The sequence below is a fragment of the Struthio camelus genome, chromosome 14 (assembly GCF_040807025.1).
Source record: "Struthio camelus isolate bStrCam1 chromosome 14, bStrCam1.hap1, whole genome shotgun sequence".
Lineage (NCBI taxonomy): Eukaryota > Metazoa > Chordata > Aves > Struthioniformes > Struthionidae > Struthio > Struthio camelus.
This window is the reverse complement of record NC_090955.1, coordinates 8,946,706-8,965,149: the sequence shown is the minus strand read 5'-3', so window position 1 is coordinate 8,965,149 and position 18,444 is coordinate 8,946,706. Positions and strand designations below refer to the sequence as shown.

General features: G+C 40.3%; 1 protein-coding gene across 1 annotated transcript in view; it reads right to left on the bottom strand.

Moving 5' to 3' along the window:
• Positions 1-18,444, bottom strand: part of LOC104140498 (netrin-4) — a 56,142-nt gene that overhangs the window by 23,038 nt on the left and 14,660 nt on the right. The window contains exon 3 of the mRNA XM_009669313.2: positions 10,850-11,113. Within this exon, the coding sequence (XP_009667608.2) occupies positions 10,850-11,113 (264 nt within the window). The remainder of the gene's footprint in view (positions 1-10,849; positions 11,114-18,444) is intronic.

Below are 18,444 nucleotides of genomic sequence, written 5' to 3'. Positions count from 1 at the left end.
TAGAAGAGGAGTAAGTAACAAGAGCAGAACAATTTGTTCTGTTAGAAAGGAAGAGATAGGGGAGACAGCCAGGAATTGGAGTCCAGGAAGGAACAAGAATGATATACAGGAAGTTGTAAGGCGAAATGGGATATCTGTTTAGGGAAGGGAAAAAGGTGAGAGTCAGAGGCACAATACCAATACCAGAAGAACAGACATATCTGACTTGCTATTCCCTGGGAACACATTTCTCAGAAGTCACTCCTGAAAACAAAAGTTTGTGCTCTCTGCCAGATGCGAGATTGCAGGATGCATTGGATCACACTGAAACAGATCAGAGATGATTAAGCCAAGGCAGAGAAGTTAGTCAAGTAAATGCTAACTCAGGTAAACTACACTGACTTTTTTTCTGCACTCTAGAAAGCAGAGTAGAGGTAAAAGTAGATAATGATGATTAAAGAAATTATTGTCAGGGAATAGCAAGAGCCAGCTGCTCCCTAAGCAATAGGGATCTAGGAGCCAAGGGTGAGCCCAGCACAGGTCCTCACTAATGGGGCACCATCCCACAGCGTCTGAGCAGGAAGCCAGTTACAGGGTCCACCAACAGCCCCAGACACTGCAAAGGGATGAACCAGGGTCAGGGGCCATTCAGAGAGCCCAGTCAAGAGCAGCAGGAGGTAGTCCTAGAGACAAGGTTACAACATCAGTCCCAAGTTCATCAGGAGACTTGAACAGAACTACAGACGAGCTACAACATACATTTGAGTAGCTACCTACAGCATGCAGCCGAAGATGATCCAGGAGTCGGAGCCAGAGATAGAGCTGCAGACAGGCACACCTACCCCACAGCTCAAAAGGGACAAAGGGCTCAGGGCAGGTCTTAAATGGAGCCCCCAGACCTATGGGCAAAGGGTGTGGGTGGGGGTCCCAGGTGAGGCTGGTCAGGACCATTAAAGGCCTATTAATGCCCTCAGGGCTGCAGTAAAGGTTTTTTGGTTGCTACTGGGTTGATCTCATTGCAATATTAAGGAATTTATTTTCACAACAGCTCCCTTCATCTGCTTCTCCTCATTGCTGTGCTAACTCTAGTTGTTGCCAAGGATCATTCCCATTCATCGGAACATGACTGCATTGAGAGCTCAGCTGCTCTGACAAATTTGTCTGAAGCTAGATGGTGCCTTCCAAAGTTATTATAGGGAGCCTATGGATCAGAGAAATAGATGCATTGGCAGATGGGCAGACTGTGTCATCATATAAACATCCTAATTTCATAAAGCCAGTCTTAAGTATGTTCTATGTGCCCAATCTGTAATAGTTTATATTCTTGCAGTCCTGCTTTCAGAATGCTTTTAGCCAGGGTTACTTGTGTCGCTGACATATGCTATGAGCATGATGAAGAGTTGTTTCAAATACTAATATTCTGTCTCCATCAAACTTCAGTTTTTCTAATTAACTTTTGCAAAGGTTAAAAGTTTACAGGCTGATATACTAGCAGTCTGAGGATATTATTAGTCCAGGAGAGCAACAAAATATATCCTACATATTTTATACTGCGTTCTCAATCACCATTACATTGAATTTGATGGCCACTTGAAAGCAAGCTCTGCTTTTGGGCCCTGCAATGGCAGCTATGTTCTCAGGCTGTGGTTTCCTGATGCAAAGTTGATATAAGACATTTCTGCTTTCCTTACTATTTTATGTGCTATGGCCTTCTGTATCACGCCCTGAGTCACGTGTAAGCTGGGCTGTGAAGCTTAACCATGTTAAAAAAAAAAAATGCCTTTTTTTCCTTGGCACCGATATTTTTAATCTGGATCAGTTCCCTGATCTGCCTCACAGCACCGTCATCCTGGTCCAGCAGAGAGAAGAGAAAACAGTAAGGGGTGCAACAATCTGGTTTGGCTACCAAAGACTTTGATGTGTGCATCTACCACCCAAATAGTTTTGAAGCAGGACACAGAGGAGGTTATAGCTTCATGGATTTTAATGCCAGGAGGATTGGTACAAATTATTTAGCTCAACCTGCTACACTAAGTCATGAATTTCAACCATTTTTTACATGAAACTCAGTAACTTCTGGTTGATTTGCAGCAAATAGTTTAGAACTATATCCTGGTTTTATATCAATGCTTCCAGGAATTACGTGATAATTATTCACCTTTGCACAAAATTGTTTCACCTGAATTCTGATTGGCAGCTGAGAGAGAGCAAATGGGCATTTTCCATCTGTATGTCCTGCAATTTTTCAAATTTTTTAACTCTTTTCAGCTTCAAATAATAGCTCAAGCCTCTTGCTTTCTCTGCCCATTTCACTTCTTTTACTTTTGTCCTTTTAGTAAATGTTGTTGTTGCTCCTTCTCCTGGGCTACTCTCACTCTCTTTTGGGTTTTTTTCCTACTGAATGGAGGTTAAATTTGGATGCCTTCCAGAACAGAGCAACTGTTGCTGATTCAGAGAAAATGTTTGTCTTTGGGCTCAGTATTCACTTTGTAATGTCGCCAGAGCAATTTTGGATGCAGCAGTTTGCCATGACGTCAGAGGCTAGTCCCTTACCTGCTTGTAGTAGAAGGACCCTTTCTGGGTCATTTTGAGTGGTTGCATACAAAATAGTCGCTCTTATCTTGCCTTTGTCAGCCTTGCCGCTCAAACTGGACTCTGTCTTCTCTCCAAATGGAGAGGTATATCCCTGTATGGGATTTATAATAAAGGCTTCAAAACCAGGTTCTGGGAAGACCTCATATGACTTTTGAGAGGCATCACTAAGCACCCTTCTGAACAATAATAAAGCAACAGCATAAATAGACTGGAAGAGGTATAAAATTTATGCTTTATGTGAGGGAATATAACAGACTAACCTAGGCCTGTGACGGTTTCAAGACACAGCTCCATCCTCTGGAGCCGAATATCCCCTCTGTAGGTCTTCACACCCGTGCCTGACTCTGCCTTAGCCCACATTTCACTCTACTTTCTTGTTTTCTTCCTCAATGCTAGCTTGACTTTCATTCATTTTTGGGCTAAGCTATCCTCTCATTTTTACCGACATTGCCATCATTTCCATTATCAATCTGTAGCAAACTGCATACAAATAACAGCTATCACGCTGATACACAGCCCCCTGAGTTACAGCCAGTCACCAGGTCGTGCTGCCTGTCCTAAGAGGGGAAGCGGAAAGTGGAGGGAGGCTCAGGATTTTAATAGGCAAATACCTGAATCAGTTTAAGAAGCGAATATCAAAGTTCAGTTCTCCTGAGAGTGAATGGCACAAGTGAGTTTGGTCCTGTTCAAGACCCTCTTCCTGAAGCCACTAAACAGTCTGGCCTGAGGGCCAACCTTTGCTGTAGAAAGACCCAGGATTAGTTTTCAGGGGAGGAGAAAAAGGGAGAAGTTTTAGATTCTGTCTTTGATACACAGACAAAGAGTTGTAGATTAATAGGTCAGGCATAGCAGGTTAGCACTGTGCGTAGACAGTTTGGCTAAGTTTGGACATGACCTGTTCACTCAACAGGCAAAATAGTTCTGTCATTTACTTTGCTAGAAGTCCAGCTAACTCTAGAGACTGTCTGGACTTAGCTGGGCTTCCAGTGGTTAATCCATAGTGGTTCTAGGGATGTGTGATTGAAACTCCACCCCCGAAGTAGGCCTGTGAACTCTCCTCTGAGTTTCTACCTCAGTATTGAGCAAACTTGTCAGCGTGCGTAGCTCCCATTCAAGTGAAATTATGTTGGGTAATGGAATAGATGAAGCCAACAGAAAGAGCTTTCTGCAACTTCTCTGCAGATGGCTGCAGTTTGGAGAGTGAGGGAAAGGCAGGGCTGACATAGCACAGGACCAGCCAAATTTATAAAGAGTCTGTCAGAGGAAAGGGAGAAAAAAGGAGAGAAAGTCCATGATTTAGCAGAAAACCTATGCATTGAAAGAGATGGATTCTAAACCCCTAACAGATAATCCCCAAGATCCTTCCAGCACAGTGAGTAAACGAAGGCAAGGAAATACATGCAGGATTTTATAATTTTTGTGCTGAGTAATATGAAATTTGTTTTAAAATTCTGTGCAAAATTTCTCTGTGTTGTGTGCACCTGCCTCCAAAGCTTAAAAGTGCAGATTCAGAGCACCCTCAAGGTGCGACTCTGAGAAAGATTTGCTTAAATTAAGGGGAGATTTTGGGGGGGATGAGTGCACTTGCTGAAAGACCTTGAAAAGCCTAGGTAAAAGACTGCAAACTTTTGTCCTGCTAACATGTAGGTGAGCTGAGGACAGAAACAGCGTAGCAGTCTGTTCACTCCCAGAGGAGCTTAAAAACACAAGGACTTTGTGTGTAAGGCCAAACACAGCAGCATGATCAGTGTCCAGCTCCTACAGTTGTCACATCACAGCAACTTCCTAGTGTTGGTGGCCGAGTCAAATTGAGAGAGACAGGACAGCACATATTGCATAGAATTAAAAAGAAAAATCCTCAGAAATGTGCTGTACTGCTGGACATCAGAGAGGTGTGGGTAGCCAAGCGGCAGCTGATAGCTGTGAGATAAATCAGTTATTTCTTCCCCCACTGCTCACACTGACTCCCTTAGCTTTAATTTGAATTATCAAATGTTTTTACTGGTAGCGTTATTGTGATTCTTTTGTGGAGAAGAAAGTAGCAGAGAGCATCAATTAAGCGATTAAAATAACAAAAACCACCATTAATTAGAGCAATTATTAAATAAAATTAAACTACTTTTAAACAGCTTCTCAGTAGCCACTGCTTTTAAGAAAAAGCTGTGTTTAAAGACTACTAAAATAATGTCAGATAGGAAATTATTTGCCACCACATCCCACAAAATGAGACAAAGAGTTTCTTGCAAGTAGAGCGTCTGCATGGGTGGATCTACCCTGAGCCCTGATTCAGGAAAACATTTTGGAATGTGTTTAAACACCATTTCTGAATAAGCATGTTTTCCTGGTTTGGACTTTAGTAGTAGTAGCAAGTGACATTTCTCCAACAATAGTAAAAGTAGGAAAAATTTATTGACTTTATAATTGCAGAATTCCTGCTGACTGAACCACTACATGGATCATACCATCGCAGCTGTGGTTATTCTCTAAACTGTAGATACTCAAAACCTTATGCTGACGGTATGAATGCCAGATGCTCTGGCTGCAAACTAGAGGTTCTCAGTAGAGCTCATGGAGAACCAGCATTTGACGTTGGTAGCACTGGATCCAGGATGTCAAGTTAAACACACCCATCTTCTGTGTTTTCAAATAGTTAACATCGGAGCTTGAAGTCCTTATTCAGTTTTTGGAAAAAATCAGCATAGGCAGCTGTTTCTAGAATCTATTCTGACTTGATCTAAAAGCTGTTGTGATTTTTTTTTAAACATTCCTGATGCTACTTACCTAGCTGATGTACAAAGGCTAACTTTTTCCTAAACAAAACCTGCTCTTTGAATTGCCAACTCAGAGAGCACCTCCTGGCAGCTCTGAATGCTGGAGGTCATACGAACTGGCACAGCTTGCATCAGCTAATGTGATTCCCTCCTCCCCCCCTCCCCCTTAGTTGGGGGATTATCAGTAGAACTGCACAAGATATGTGAACAGGAGATAATATTTGCAAGAGAAACAACAGCCAAGTCACCAAGAAAATTGCTGTAGAAAAAACAAGTTTTACCTTACATAACCTCCCGTATGCCAAACAAGAAATCTTACTTAGGACCAGATCCTGCTCTCTTTGAAGTAAGTGGAAAATTTTCCATTTACTTCATCATGGAGGATCAGACCCACAAGGAGTCTAGTTTGTCTCTGTAAACAGGATAAAGAAACAGAAGAAACATCTGAGTCAAGTTGTAAGAATTTCCTGGCAATGAAGGTACCAACATTTAACAAGTAGAAAACCCTAATGCTTTGTATGAAAACATTTTAATCCACATTTGCTTTCCTCCATCCATACTTACTACTCATGGACTGGAAAAAGAATTGTGAAATATTTGGCAAATGGAAAGGAATTTGATCTAGATTGTGGTCTCTGTTGATGTGCTCGTTCTGCTTTGTAAACTCTGTATGTTCTGGAAGCACGCTTGCCCTCAGCTAAAACGGGTCAGCAAAGGCGATCCTATACCTGACAGCTCTTCCCAACTTCACTATATTGCAACACATACCCCTGTACACCCTGCAGCAGTGATACTTGGGACAGGATTACTTTCAGTTCTATCCAGTGGTGGAAGAAGACTAGAGGTGTTCAGCTGGCCATGTCCTAACATTTGTTTCAGTTACAAGGGCATATTAATGCCCTCCATGTAAAAGAAAATGCTTCTCTGTAGTTCCTGTGGCAAAATGCAGTCTCAGTAGGCAATTTCCCCACCCGTGATCACAAAGGAGCTACCTGAAATAGTTTTAAGGATATAGCCCATGAAATTTCAAGAGGATAATTTTGTCCTTTGCTATCTTAAGAGGCCGTATAAGTTGCAGATGATACCTCTGTGTTGTGTTGTCTTTGCTCTGAGGAAAGGAAGTAGAAAACAAGAAAATGTCGCTATCTTTAGCAACAAACCCCAAATTCAGGATATGCTGGCCCAGAAATTTCTTGCCTCTTTCTTATGGTTCCTATCTTGACTACTCAAAGTTTTTCTCCTATTGGAAATTATATTCTCAGTAACTAACGAGGAAAATGTGATCTAGATAAATTGCAGTGAGATGGATGCATTACTAGTTCCAAAAAAAAGGTCACATTGAAAAAGTAATTATTAATGCTTTGCTGTCAAACTAAGTCAAAGGACATTTCCGTGGGATCCTTCAGATGTCTACTTTGCACCTTGCTCTGTTCAGTTTTTTCACTAATGACTTATGACCAAATAGAGAGAATATGCATGAAACTATGTAGGATTCCAAGCTAACATGAATTATGTGCCATTTGGAAGCCACTTTCACCATTCGCAATCATCTTGCATCATTAGATACTGTGACTTCTGTGACATTACTTCTCATAAAGACAGCTGCATTATAACTACCTTTCTTGTTGGCAGACTTAGTGGAGAAGCCAGAAGCTGAACAGATAGTGATGATTGAATTAACAGATCCGCAGCTAAGTTGATCATTGGCAGATTATCTAGTAGTAATAGATGATCTAGTCTCTTCAAAATGGGGTTGATAACTATGGTTCAAAAGTGTCAAGAAGCTTTCTGTAGCATTCTCTATTATTCATTTTCCATACGGTATCACTCCAGCAGCGTTACAAATATTATAAACGGACCAGATTTCCTTCAAGAGTAAGAAAAGCAGACTTACCAGTTGGCACATTTATGTCTCTCCCAAGACTTGAGCACAGAATGATCTCAGTTTTTGGGCCTGTCCCATGACAAACAATTACAGTTGTTTTCTACATGGACGTGCTTTTGTTTTTGTTAACTACAGAAAGGAAATACCTTGTATGAAGACTCTGAACTCTTAAGAGATTGAAACTCATATTACTTAGGTCTTTCTGCAGAGGTCTATATTTTTCCAGCATTTTATTTAATTGCTTCACAGCAGCCCAGGAAACATGAAGCTGCTCAGACTTTCCTGCTGTGATATCACCCACTTCAGCCACATTAAAAAATGTGTGTCTTGATAGTTGCTCCACCCATGTGTTCATTAAATATTTGATGTGGCCAGTGGAATGAGTCAATTTATTTCTGAACATACAGTGTTTGTTTTTAGCATCCCTCTTCTCTGTCCTGTTTTAGTCTCTGTGACTGAAAGGAGAGCAGCTTCCAAGTCTCTGCAAAGAAAGATTTGCAAGATAACAAAAAGCTTTGTTTTTAGTTTGGCTGATACGAAATGCATCATTGGTGTTTGACAATCAACAGCAGAGGCCTTCATTTTCTGCATGTAGTCAAGGAGATTACCACCTGCAAAGTTATACACTTATGTAAACTCACTCATGCTAGCCATGAAGATCAAATCCTGATCAAATCTGTACCTAGGTGAACTCTCCCTTCACCACTACAATGTCATCATCTGTAAGGATTAGATAAAATTTAGAAGGGATCCTGGAAATTGATTTCTCCAGGAGTGGATTTTCGATGCATATTTGAAAAAGAGCAGAAGTTTAACAGTTAAAGCACAGAAAAGAGGAGCAAAATAATATGATCATCTCTACTGCAGACTTATATGACCTGGGAGAAGAATTTAAAGTTTTGACCCCCTAATTTTTCACATTTTTCTGGTTAATGCAAAAAAGCAAAAACTAAGAAAGGATATGATAAGAATCTTCCAGTCATATCAACAGAATGATGATCAGCTGTTCTCCATAATCGTTACAGGAGAAGGATCAAGAAGAAACCACCTTAATTTGCGGCATATATTATTTAGGCAGGTAGTAAGGAAGAGCTTTCAAACTGTTAGAACAGGGACAACTACTGAGGGTTGCTAGGGAATCTCCTTCATCCAAGACTTTCAAAAATGAGTTCAACAAACATCCATAGGTGAATGGCTTAGGTATGCTTGATCATATGTTAATGCAAGGACTTAGACTGGCTCACTCATGGTCTTTTCCAGCCTTACATCTAGGATTCTAGAGGTAAAGCAGTGAATGCTCTGGAAGTCCTTTCTCACTTCCTGCTACATTTGAATCCCTGCTTAGGCAAAGACTTGCTAATAGCTGTGTCTGTATGAAATGCTGTGATGCATCCACCCTCTTGCCTCCTGAGACATGAGTCACTCATGAAGTGCATTTTATCAAAACTGTTTCACGTTCTGCCCCGTGAAGTCATTGATGGCACAAAAGGATTCTATTCCCTTGTAACTAGAGGAAAAAAATTAATAAAAAAAATCCAGTCATCGTTTACAATGACAATGCCAGTAATATACACAATATTGTGTTTTCCTCTTTTGATGGGCAGGGTGTTTATTCTTCTACCAGCTGTATTCATTTAGTGTGTTATTCATCTATTTGGTTTCACCACGTGTATATTTAACTGTTTGAAACAGGGAGCATGCACTCTTTAAACAGCCTTTTTCCTATACAGTTATGTCTTAAGTGGGTTTGTATTTGTAATTAATGGAATCTGCAAATATCATCTAGTTCTAGAATACTGTATACGATGCTTAGATTTATACTACAGATGGAACTGATTCAGGAATGATTTTGCAAATATTGTGTAACTCATACAGTCCTAATTATCCATACAGTAGCTACCTCTAAATCTCAGAAAGTTGAAAGAAAGACAATGAATTCACATTCCAGAAGACAATAAACCAAAATGTCAAGTGTACCATAAATCTAAAGGGACAGAAATTAGCTGAGGATGCATTTCCTGAATCTATTATGTCCTAGTGCACCAGGGACTGAAGAAGTCAGGATTATTTTGGTTTTCAAAATCCTTTATAAAGACAGGCAGCTTTCTAGAACCAGTGGAGGCATTGACTGGTTAAGTGGTTTGAATTCTCTTTGTGATATATATATTTAGGTATGCCTGGGTATTTGGTTAGCATTATCTCCTTATGACTGTTTAATATTAGAGTTCTGCCTTATAATGTTTGCAGCTAGATAAAGAGCAGGACAGCAGTTGTTCCCCTCGAGCAGCATTGTCTGTGTACGCATACAAACAGAACCCACATCTTCTGCACACCCAGGGTTACACTCAGATAAAAGACTGAACAGCGGCCAGTCATAGTACTATAGAAGAACACAAGCTTTGGCCCCCTTTTTAAAAATCTTAGCTTATTTTAAGCTGGATGGGTAGAAAAGGGGGAATTGTTTTCACATGCTGAACACTGCGCTCCACACAGTAAAAGTAACAAAAACATACAGGGAGCATTGTGAATTTGAACTCATTCTGTCATTTCTTGTAGATTTGGTTAAGTATCTTCCTCCTATCTGATCCAAACATGTTAAAAAGAGTAACTCCCAGCTTTTTGCTAGCCTTTTTCTGTAAGTAGAGACAGGACTAGATTGAAGGCCAGCTCCACCATTGTAGAGACTTGCTCCTCTCAGAACCATTCTCCAAAGAAAATAGAAGTTTCACAGTTCATTCTTTAGAGAAACTGTATTCATAGACCTTGTTTAGCCTCTAGCTAGAGGCTTAAGTATGTGATACCTCTAGAAACACGGTCCATTCAAACAAGTCCTTCCATGTGTGTGCCTACAGAAGAAGAAATTCCTCTGAAATGAAACTTGTGATACCTGTCAATTCAGCTGAGAAGGGAATCGTTTGGCTCTAAGGTAAACTTGATAAATACTCCAGTTAAAAATAATGGCCTAAACTATGAACCATTGCCACCCATACTGGACCCATGAACTGCCAATGTGGACTGCCAAAGCCTTCCTTTTCTTATCTTTTTCCTCTATTTACTTTTTTAGTGTTCCTTTTTAGAGTGTAGTTTCTAGCTGGTGCATAAATCCTTTTTGAATCAGAAGGCAGAGTTGAATGGATGCTTCAGCCTAAGGCCATTTCAGCAAACAAAGGCGCTATGTTGCTGAAATGCAGTAGAAGGTGGCACAGGGTTTCTTCTGACTCTTGATCAAGCTTTTCAAAGTATATTTCTGTCAGAATCATGTGGAAACTTGTGCAATATGAAGTTGGAAAAATCTATGATTACTCCCCACTCTTCACTGTATTTGGGTTTGGATCTCTATTCCAATTTCAAAGCCTCATCACAATTTATAAGTATTTTCAGGTCACAAGTTTTTGAAAGGACTCATCTCTAGCAATTGATATGCATGGAACTGCAGGAAGAGTTATACAAAATCTTTTCCTAGAAGTGGTTTAGATTTCACTGATGTGGATTAACGGTGCTGCCTTTTTTAAAGGGGATTAGGAAATGTTGGACAGGACCTTCTGCAAAATCTCCTGTTAGATTCAGAAAGCATAAGCAGGTAACAAGGCTAGTAAATTAATGAATGTCTATAACTCACCACATTCTCAGTGTCTCCTGTCCTGTTGACAAGCTGGCATTCTTCTGCATGCCCATTACAAAAGCAGCTTCCTCGGACAATCAGGTCATAAATAGCATAGTGGGCAAATCTTTGAGGTTTCTCTAGCAATGCTGAACCATGGCATGGACATTCCTGTCTTTTTAACAAGAGGAGACGGAGGTTGGTGAGCTTCAGAAGATCTTGAGCCTGAGGACTATAAGGATCTTCGATCTTGTTAGCTGGAGTTAAGGCACGATAAATCACCTGAAAGATAGAAGATGCACATCCAGGAAGAGACAGAGCAAATACACAGCAAATATTCTGCGATGATGCTCAGGAAAGAGTTTCTATTTTGAAGACTGCATAAGCAATTGTGGGCCTGCAGCTGATCCCTGAACATCATAGCTGAGGTACCACCAGCTGACCAAGCCACAGCAAGTGACTGTGTACATGCTTTCATCTCATCTCAGGTGTGAGATAGGAAACACCTTAGTTTAACTATCTTTCCCTGGAGTTACTGAACCCAGTCACTTACTGCAGTTCAGCCAAAGCGTGGTTACTTGTCAGGCTCTGATTACTTCCTCATGTTTCTGAGCCAAGTAACAACAGGGTGTCATTCAGAGAAGTATGAGGTATATTGACACAAATGCAGTATCAATGCCATCCAAATTTGTCAAAGCGTTTTAAGAGCATAGCTTTAGCATGAGTTCTGTAGTCAGGTGAACTAAGGCACTAAAGGGATCTGTGAAAGAAGTGAAAAAAGTGATCAGATTTTTGGCTTGCTCCCTTGAACTATGTGCTAGAGAACACAACCTGGCTTAGGATGAGTAAGCATCAAAAGAATCCTGTTTTCAAACAAAACAAGCTGTGTTATTAATAGGACAGGAGAAAAAGCTGTACTGCAGTGAGCTTGCAAGGCCAAAGGCACTTCGTGCATACCTGCTGTTTGAAAGTTGTTACTTTTTTACCAGGACTTTTATGCTTTTCTGATTGCTCTCTAGAGGAGCAGCAGTTGGTGTTTGGATATCACAGGTATGATTTTGTGTTTAGCAGTGACCAAAGGGACGTGTTTTATTTTAGCTCATGTATCACTCTGCCCTTATGTATCTCTCAGGGTGTATTTGTTTCTGTTGGTTTTGTTGTGGAGAGGGTGACAATGGAGGGCTCCATCACAGTCCGTGCCAAAGAGCTAGAGAGCTGGTTGCATTCGTTCCCAGGCTTAGATGCCCTTTATGGATGTGCTAACTCTGATTTGAGAGCTATTTTCTCCTCTGGTTGAGTTTTGCCATCATAGCAGAGGGACTTGCCCGCGGGGTTCATTGGTCCTGCTTTATGAGCAGTGACAGTCTCTGTCTGGCTAACTCTGTTAGCGGTGTGAAAGCTTTGTTTCCATAGGGATTCCCTCTTTCTCTCTGTTTTTTTCTTTTCTTTTTTTTTTTTTTTTTCCTAGTGAACCAACTGATTTAAATACTTGCAGGATGTAAAATATTTTTGTTCCTTTTTGCTTGCAGGAGCCAGAAAAGAGCTTGTGGCTCATGCCTGGAAGATAATTCTGTTGTGTATTGATGGCACATGGGGAGATAAATCCCCTTAAAATAACAGTGTCAGTTGCCAGACTTAGCACAGAGCTATACCTGACGGTAATACAGCAAAGGCAGTGGTACATTTCCCACCTGTCCACAGCATTTTCTGTTCAGTTAACTCTACTCTTTTTTTCTTTTCCTTGATTCCCTTCCTTTTACTGTCAGCTATTTACAAAGCTGCAAATGGACCTGTTTGGTCAGATCAGAGGTGTCCATACTTCCTTGTTTGATGGAGCTATGGGCAGATTGCCCAGGCTGTGCAACGCAGGTGCCTACATTCCCCTGACCAATGGAGCCATGAGAAAATAGCCCAGTCCTTTCTACTGCAATGTCTACATTCCCCTGATTAATAGAACCATAAGCAAATGGCCCATTCTGTTTTGTCCAGGTGCCCAACATTCCCCTTATCGACAGATTCACACGACAAAGACCAAATCTCTTCTGTCCAGTTCCTCTAATCCAGGGTGGTCCAGTCTTTCCAGTGGAGGGCAGTTTCATGGGCCCCCTTTCCCTCCCTCTAGGCCTACATGGGGGTGGAGTGATTTCCCAGAGCCCTGAGCACTTGATCATGAATAGACACACGTCTTCCTCCCACATGAGCGTGTCAGTTCACCTAAGGCCAAAGCAGTGAACTGGGTGGAATTGTTCTTCAGAGCCTGCTAACCCAAAGGATCTCAAAGCAGGGTTAAAAACTAACTTCTAGGACATTAATGACTGAAAGTCCTTATGAAGCTCTCTTAAAATGCCATAAAACAGAAGAACCAAGGAGTAAAGCAGTGTGTTCAGTTATCATTTTTTGAAAGCTCCATTCTCACACTTAGCTTTCTTGTCTCTGCCTTCTCCAACATGCTTAGTAAAAATGTTCTCTCCCTTCAGGATAGCTCTCCAGAGGATAAATGACAGATCACTGGCCCACGAATACGTATGTTAGAGGTATCTTGCTCCAGAACAAGACATCTTAAGAAAGGTAACCTGTATGTCATTAGCCTTTGAGAGATCTGTGCCCACCCTGTGAGGGACCTTCTTAAACAAGCCTGGACAAGAGGCTTAATGTCTCTGTGCCCCAGCGTCCCCCCTTGTGAATGGGGAATCATAGTATGGATTTCTGCATAGGAGATAGAGAGGGAAGGTGAATAAGGGAAAGATTAAGATTTTTTAATTGTGCTCTTCTGAAAGAAATGGCTAGCTAATAGTCAAAGTGTTTCTTTTTACTTTACGTCTCTGGCGTTATACTTCTATCCAATGACAATGGCCTTGCTTTCTGCTCTATTAACCATGAATGAGGACTTGTGTGTGGTACTACTAGAAACCTGTTCCATATATATTATGATACATTTAAAGATATAGATTCATGTTTTGGGATCTCCAGTCAATTATCCATCCTCACCATGTGTTAATTGGTATCCAGATAGCAATGAGTTCCTTAGGCCAAAGGAACAGCTGTTGAGTGCTCTTCTTTCAGCACAGTGCCATTTGCTATCATGAAATGGTATCAGTTTTTCTTCTGGAAAAAGCTTAGGTTCCCTGTAGGTTTATTGTTTTGCAAATATTTTCATTTTAGGCCTTGCATCTCTTAAGGAGAGTTGCTCTGGCATTTCCAGATCCCCTTGGAACTCTGAATATCTATTTGTCAGTAGAGATGTTAGTAGCTTGGATGTCCCATGGGGATTGCGACATCCTTTTAAGAAACAGCAGTATTCCATTCCAGTTGAAATACAAGAGTTTGCTTGTATGATTAATTCATGACATATTTTTGCTTGCAATAAGCTCAGTGGTGAGACTGGATTTGTTCATCCTCGCTTTTCCCAAAGCAAGACTTGTTAAAAGTTAAAGATATGTTCTGAGTGACATAACACTAGTGAAGTCTTTTGGGAGCAGCATTTGTATGTTCTTCTTGGATTCAACAGCCAATAAGAAGCTAACCTTCTCTAGCTATATAAAAATCAAAGATATTGAGGACTTACATAAACAAAGACATTTTTTATCAGCAGAGTCAAAGTGGATAAGTTGTGCCAATGTAAAGTATGTTTAGGTGAGCTTCATTTTGGACTGAGGTAACACAGTTTTAATTGGTATTTAAACCAGCTTAGCAACATTATTTTAGATATGCATAAAACTTGAAAGGGATTTTCTTCTCTCTCCCCTTCTGGGGGACACATTCTCCTTGAAATTCTGGAGACTAAAATCCTTGAGCACGAACAAGAGTATAATGTCATCACAATTTCTTGGTTCATTTTCAGTATTTGATTGGATATGTCTGTTTACATTACAGTGGTGGTTGTTAAGTCTTCCTTAACATATGGGTTACTTTACTGTCATGAGTAATATGTTGCAGTGCATAAATTATATTATTTAGTCTCCTATGTGCACTGATTCAAATGATTGTAAGGTAGGATCAATTTTTAAAACAGATCTGATATCTCACCTTATATGCCTCTGAATTATTTGTCCATAAATGCATAGTTTACTTTAAAAAGTCCTTAACTTCCTTTTTTTCTCTGTACTAAAAGCACATGATGGTATTTTAAATGCATGTATTTGGGTTTTTTGGTTCCCTAAGAAGAAATGAGTCTCTAAATGGGAGACAGATTGCTGATGGTTGTATATACGGGCTTCTAATTTTCAATTGTACAAGGAAGGATTTTATTACTGAAAAGAAGGAAGAGGTGTCATTGTAGCCAAAATGAAGACTTGGGAATGTGACTATTTGTTCAAAGCCCCAGCACAATTGTTGAGTATGACTTTCAGCAAATACTTTGGCCTTACTCTGGTCTGGACTGCTAGTGATTTCAGTAGGAATCAGCAAAGGCTACCGCATGCCCTACTTACTTTTTTTTTCAAATGGGACTCAGGTACTCAAGTACTTCACAGGAGGGGAGGAAGGTTAATACGCTTATCTGTAAAATTCTCTGAGGTTCCCTATAGATGGATGCTTCATATGTGCAAAATTCAAAAAATAATAATAATAGGTAAAAGCGAAGAGTTTAGCCTTCTCAACCATTTCTACACAGATGTTTGGAAGATCTTTAGCCTAGAAATAGATTAAAGTCTTAATGAACTGCCAGAGTCATAAGCTGTGGGAAGAGACACTTGTCACTGCGTTATCTGCTCTTTTTTTTAACTGACAAGGTTGCATTGTGCTTTCAAAGCCTATGAGGCCAATTCCTTCTATACACATGAGCATTTGATTCTACCTTTTGCTTAGCTTAAGAGAAACATGATTTATTGTTTATTTCCCAGGGATATTTTACAAATTTGCAGTTTTTCATTATATTCACATAAAGGAGATCAAGAACGTGTAATGAAAAAGGAAATATGTTCCTATAATTAAGATGCAAGCTCTCAAAAGAGCTTCCCAGTGTTGCTCACCATAAGGTTATGTCTCATCTAATTAAGCCTTTATCTGGTATCCAGCTCCACAAAGCTCTGTTCTTTTTTTTTTTTTGCTGTAACAGTCTGCTCTGAAATCCCCCAGTGTTTTCTCTAAACATCAGTGTGTGGCTTTCCTAAAAGCAGCATACACACAGCTAGAGAAGAAAATGTGCTGCTGATTAAGACTGCTTTAAGCTGAGCAACTTAAGGACATCCTAGAAAGCTTTCAGTTTCCACAGAACTGGGTGGGAGATGAGGGTATTCAGCACTTCTATAGAAAGCCTCAACCCTTTGTGGAAATACATCCTAATTTCTGAGTTTCCCTTATAATCAGAAACTGACACTGGAGCTGAATGCTGAGTAGGACATTCAGGCTTATCTGCATATCTGCTATCAAGCGCATATTTGTCATTCTCATTTTTGAAAGTCAATCAGCTACGCCTCGAAAAGAAGTTCACTATCCTGTCCTCTCCTGACCTTTTTAAGAGCAAGGAGGTCTGGAGAATGCTGTAAGAGTGCAAAGCTAAAAAGGATAGCCACCATTAGAGGATCTGTTTTACTGTACACAAGCTGGCATAGCTTCACAGGAGTGATGTTTTATCACCAGTCCAGAGGATCATCTTCATTCCAGAGACAGTGTCTCAGATTTTTGATTTCTTGCCATTCGCTGAGTACATGTTTTGATTCTCCATCCTTGATGCAGATAATTCTGTTTTCTTAACCTGATCTTCCAGCCAGTATTAGTCAGAAAAGATGTGGATACAACAAAGGTTCCCCTTATTGCAAACTCGTAGCCTTAGGTCAAGAAATATGAATCATAAATGGAGGGCAGTGGCAATGCATGGCCTCCTACAAAAGATCTCTATGCAGATCAAGAATTTGATTTTACAGATTATCTTTAAGCTATGCTGACCATGTTGTACACAATCAGGTTAATGAGGTCAAAAATGTCTGTGTGCTTCTACTAGGCCCATCAGAAGGAAGCTGCAATAAACACTCTTATCAATCCTTATAAATCCTTTTCATTAAGAGATTTTCATGTGAGTTGATTTTGTTCGTAAAGGAATGGTAAATAATTGTGTCTTAGAATATTTCCTACTCAATGACAAATATCGTCTGATAAATTTGACAGAGCCCCTTGACTTAAATCCATTCTTCCATATTGTGGTACAGGGCTAACAAAGAAGAGGTCTTCTTCCTGTTTTGAAATACTGTTAGGAACATGAAGAAAGTCTCTCTGTTCTCTTAGCTATTAGAAGGCTAGTCTTGGTGATTCATGGGACAGCATTTTTTAATCAAGGTCCACCGCTTTTCTGTCCTTCCAGAAAATAAAATTTAGAAATCAGTTCAATATAGAATATGACAGTTTGTTAAAGAAATAATTGTGAGTTTGACTTTTGAAATGTTTCTAATCTGGGTAAACCTGGTTACTATCAACACAGTAGCATCTTGAATTCATTCTGTGCTTTTCAAAACAGAAAGGGTCAATGTCCCTTCAATTTGCATTTGCTTTGAGGTTGTTGCAGTAATCAGTGTGGCATTAATATTAATATTTAGGCATTGCTGCCAATATCACAATGGGGAAAGAATGCACGGTCGAAGTTAGAGGCAGACAAATCTGAAGAACCTTGCAGACTTGTTTCCTCCTCAAACTTAGTGTTTCCTGTAGGTGCAGGTTATTCACAGATGTAAATCCCAATGTCTGTGTAGAAAGGCGAGATTTGTAGGGGGAAGCAGTATCTTTTGTCAAACCAGGTGATGTAGCTGGAATGAAAAACCTCAAGTATTATGCACAAAAACTGTTCTCCAGGTTGCAGTCTGTGTACAGGGAATGGATGAAATTCCCTCCATTCCACACAACATCATTTTGCAAGAGCTCATGAGGACCTGAGAACAGTTGCATGCTGCCACCACAGCGCAGCATCATTTTTCATGATGGGAAACGGTATTTGCCCTGAAATGGTGCAGGACAGCTTGAGGGGTCCTATGATGCAAACAGTTCTACTGAAAACTGGACTGAGAATTAAGAAACTCATTTCACACTGTCTGTTGAACTGTTAGGAAAGTTAAAACACTTAGTCACTATCAGCGTCAACAGGACTAGACTAGAGCTTTATTGGAGAGGATTCCTCTCTCATAAGTGGGGCCACTTATACCTCTAGCTCTTGGCTGAAACCTTACACATGAACAGATGTAGAGAAGTACACAGTCTCCCCATGACAGCGATGTGTGAACAACCACAGAGCAAACAGCAAGTGTTCTTCTGCCTGGACTTTGGAAATTACAGCAATGAATCCCTAAGATTCATAACATTTTAGACAAGACTGTTTTCTCAGTTGAGACTTTAAGAAAAGTCATGGCTGCAACTCCACTAAGCTTTTATGAAATAGAGTGAGATGGAAAGCTGATTTGATATCTGCTGCCTAGTCTGTCAGGAAATAGAAATAATGCCCAAGAAAATAACCATGTCTTTCTGGCTAGATACCAAGTGTCTCTGAAATGGCTCATTACAAACCAGGTCAGAGTAGGACACTTGGTACTCTCCTGAAGTTCACTTGCCAGGGATGGTAATCCTGGGCCAGTCTCATGTCAGTTCAAATTCCTCTCAGACACAAACCCTTGAGCCCCTTAATTCTTCCT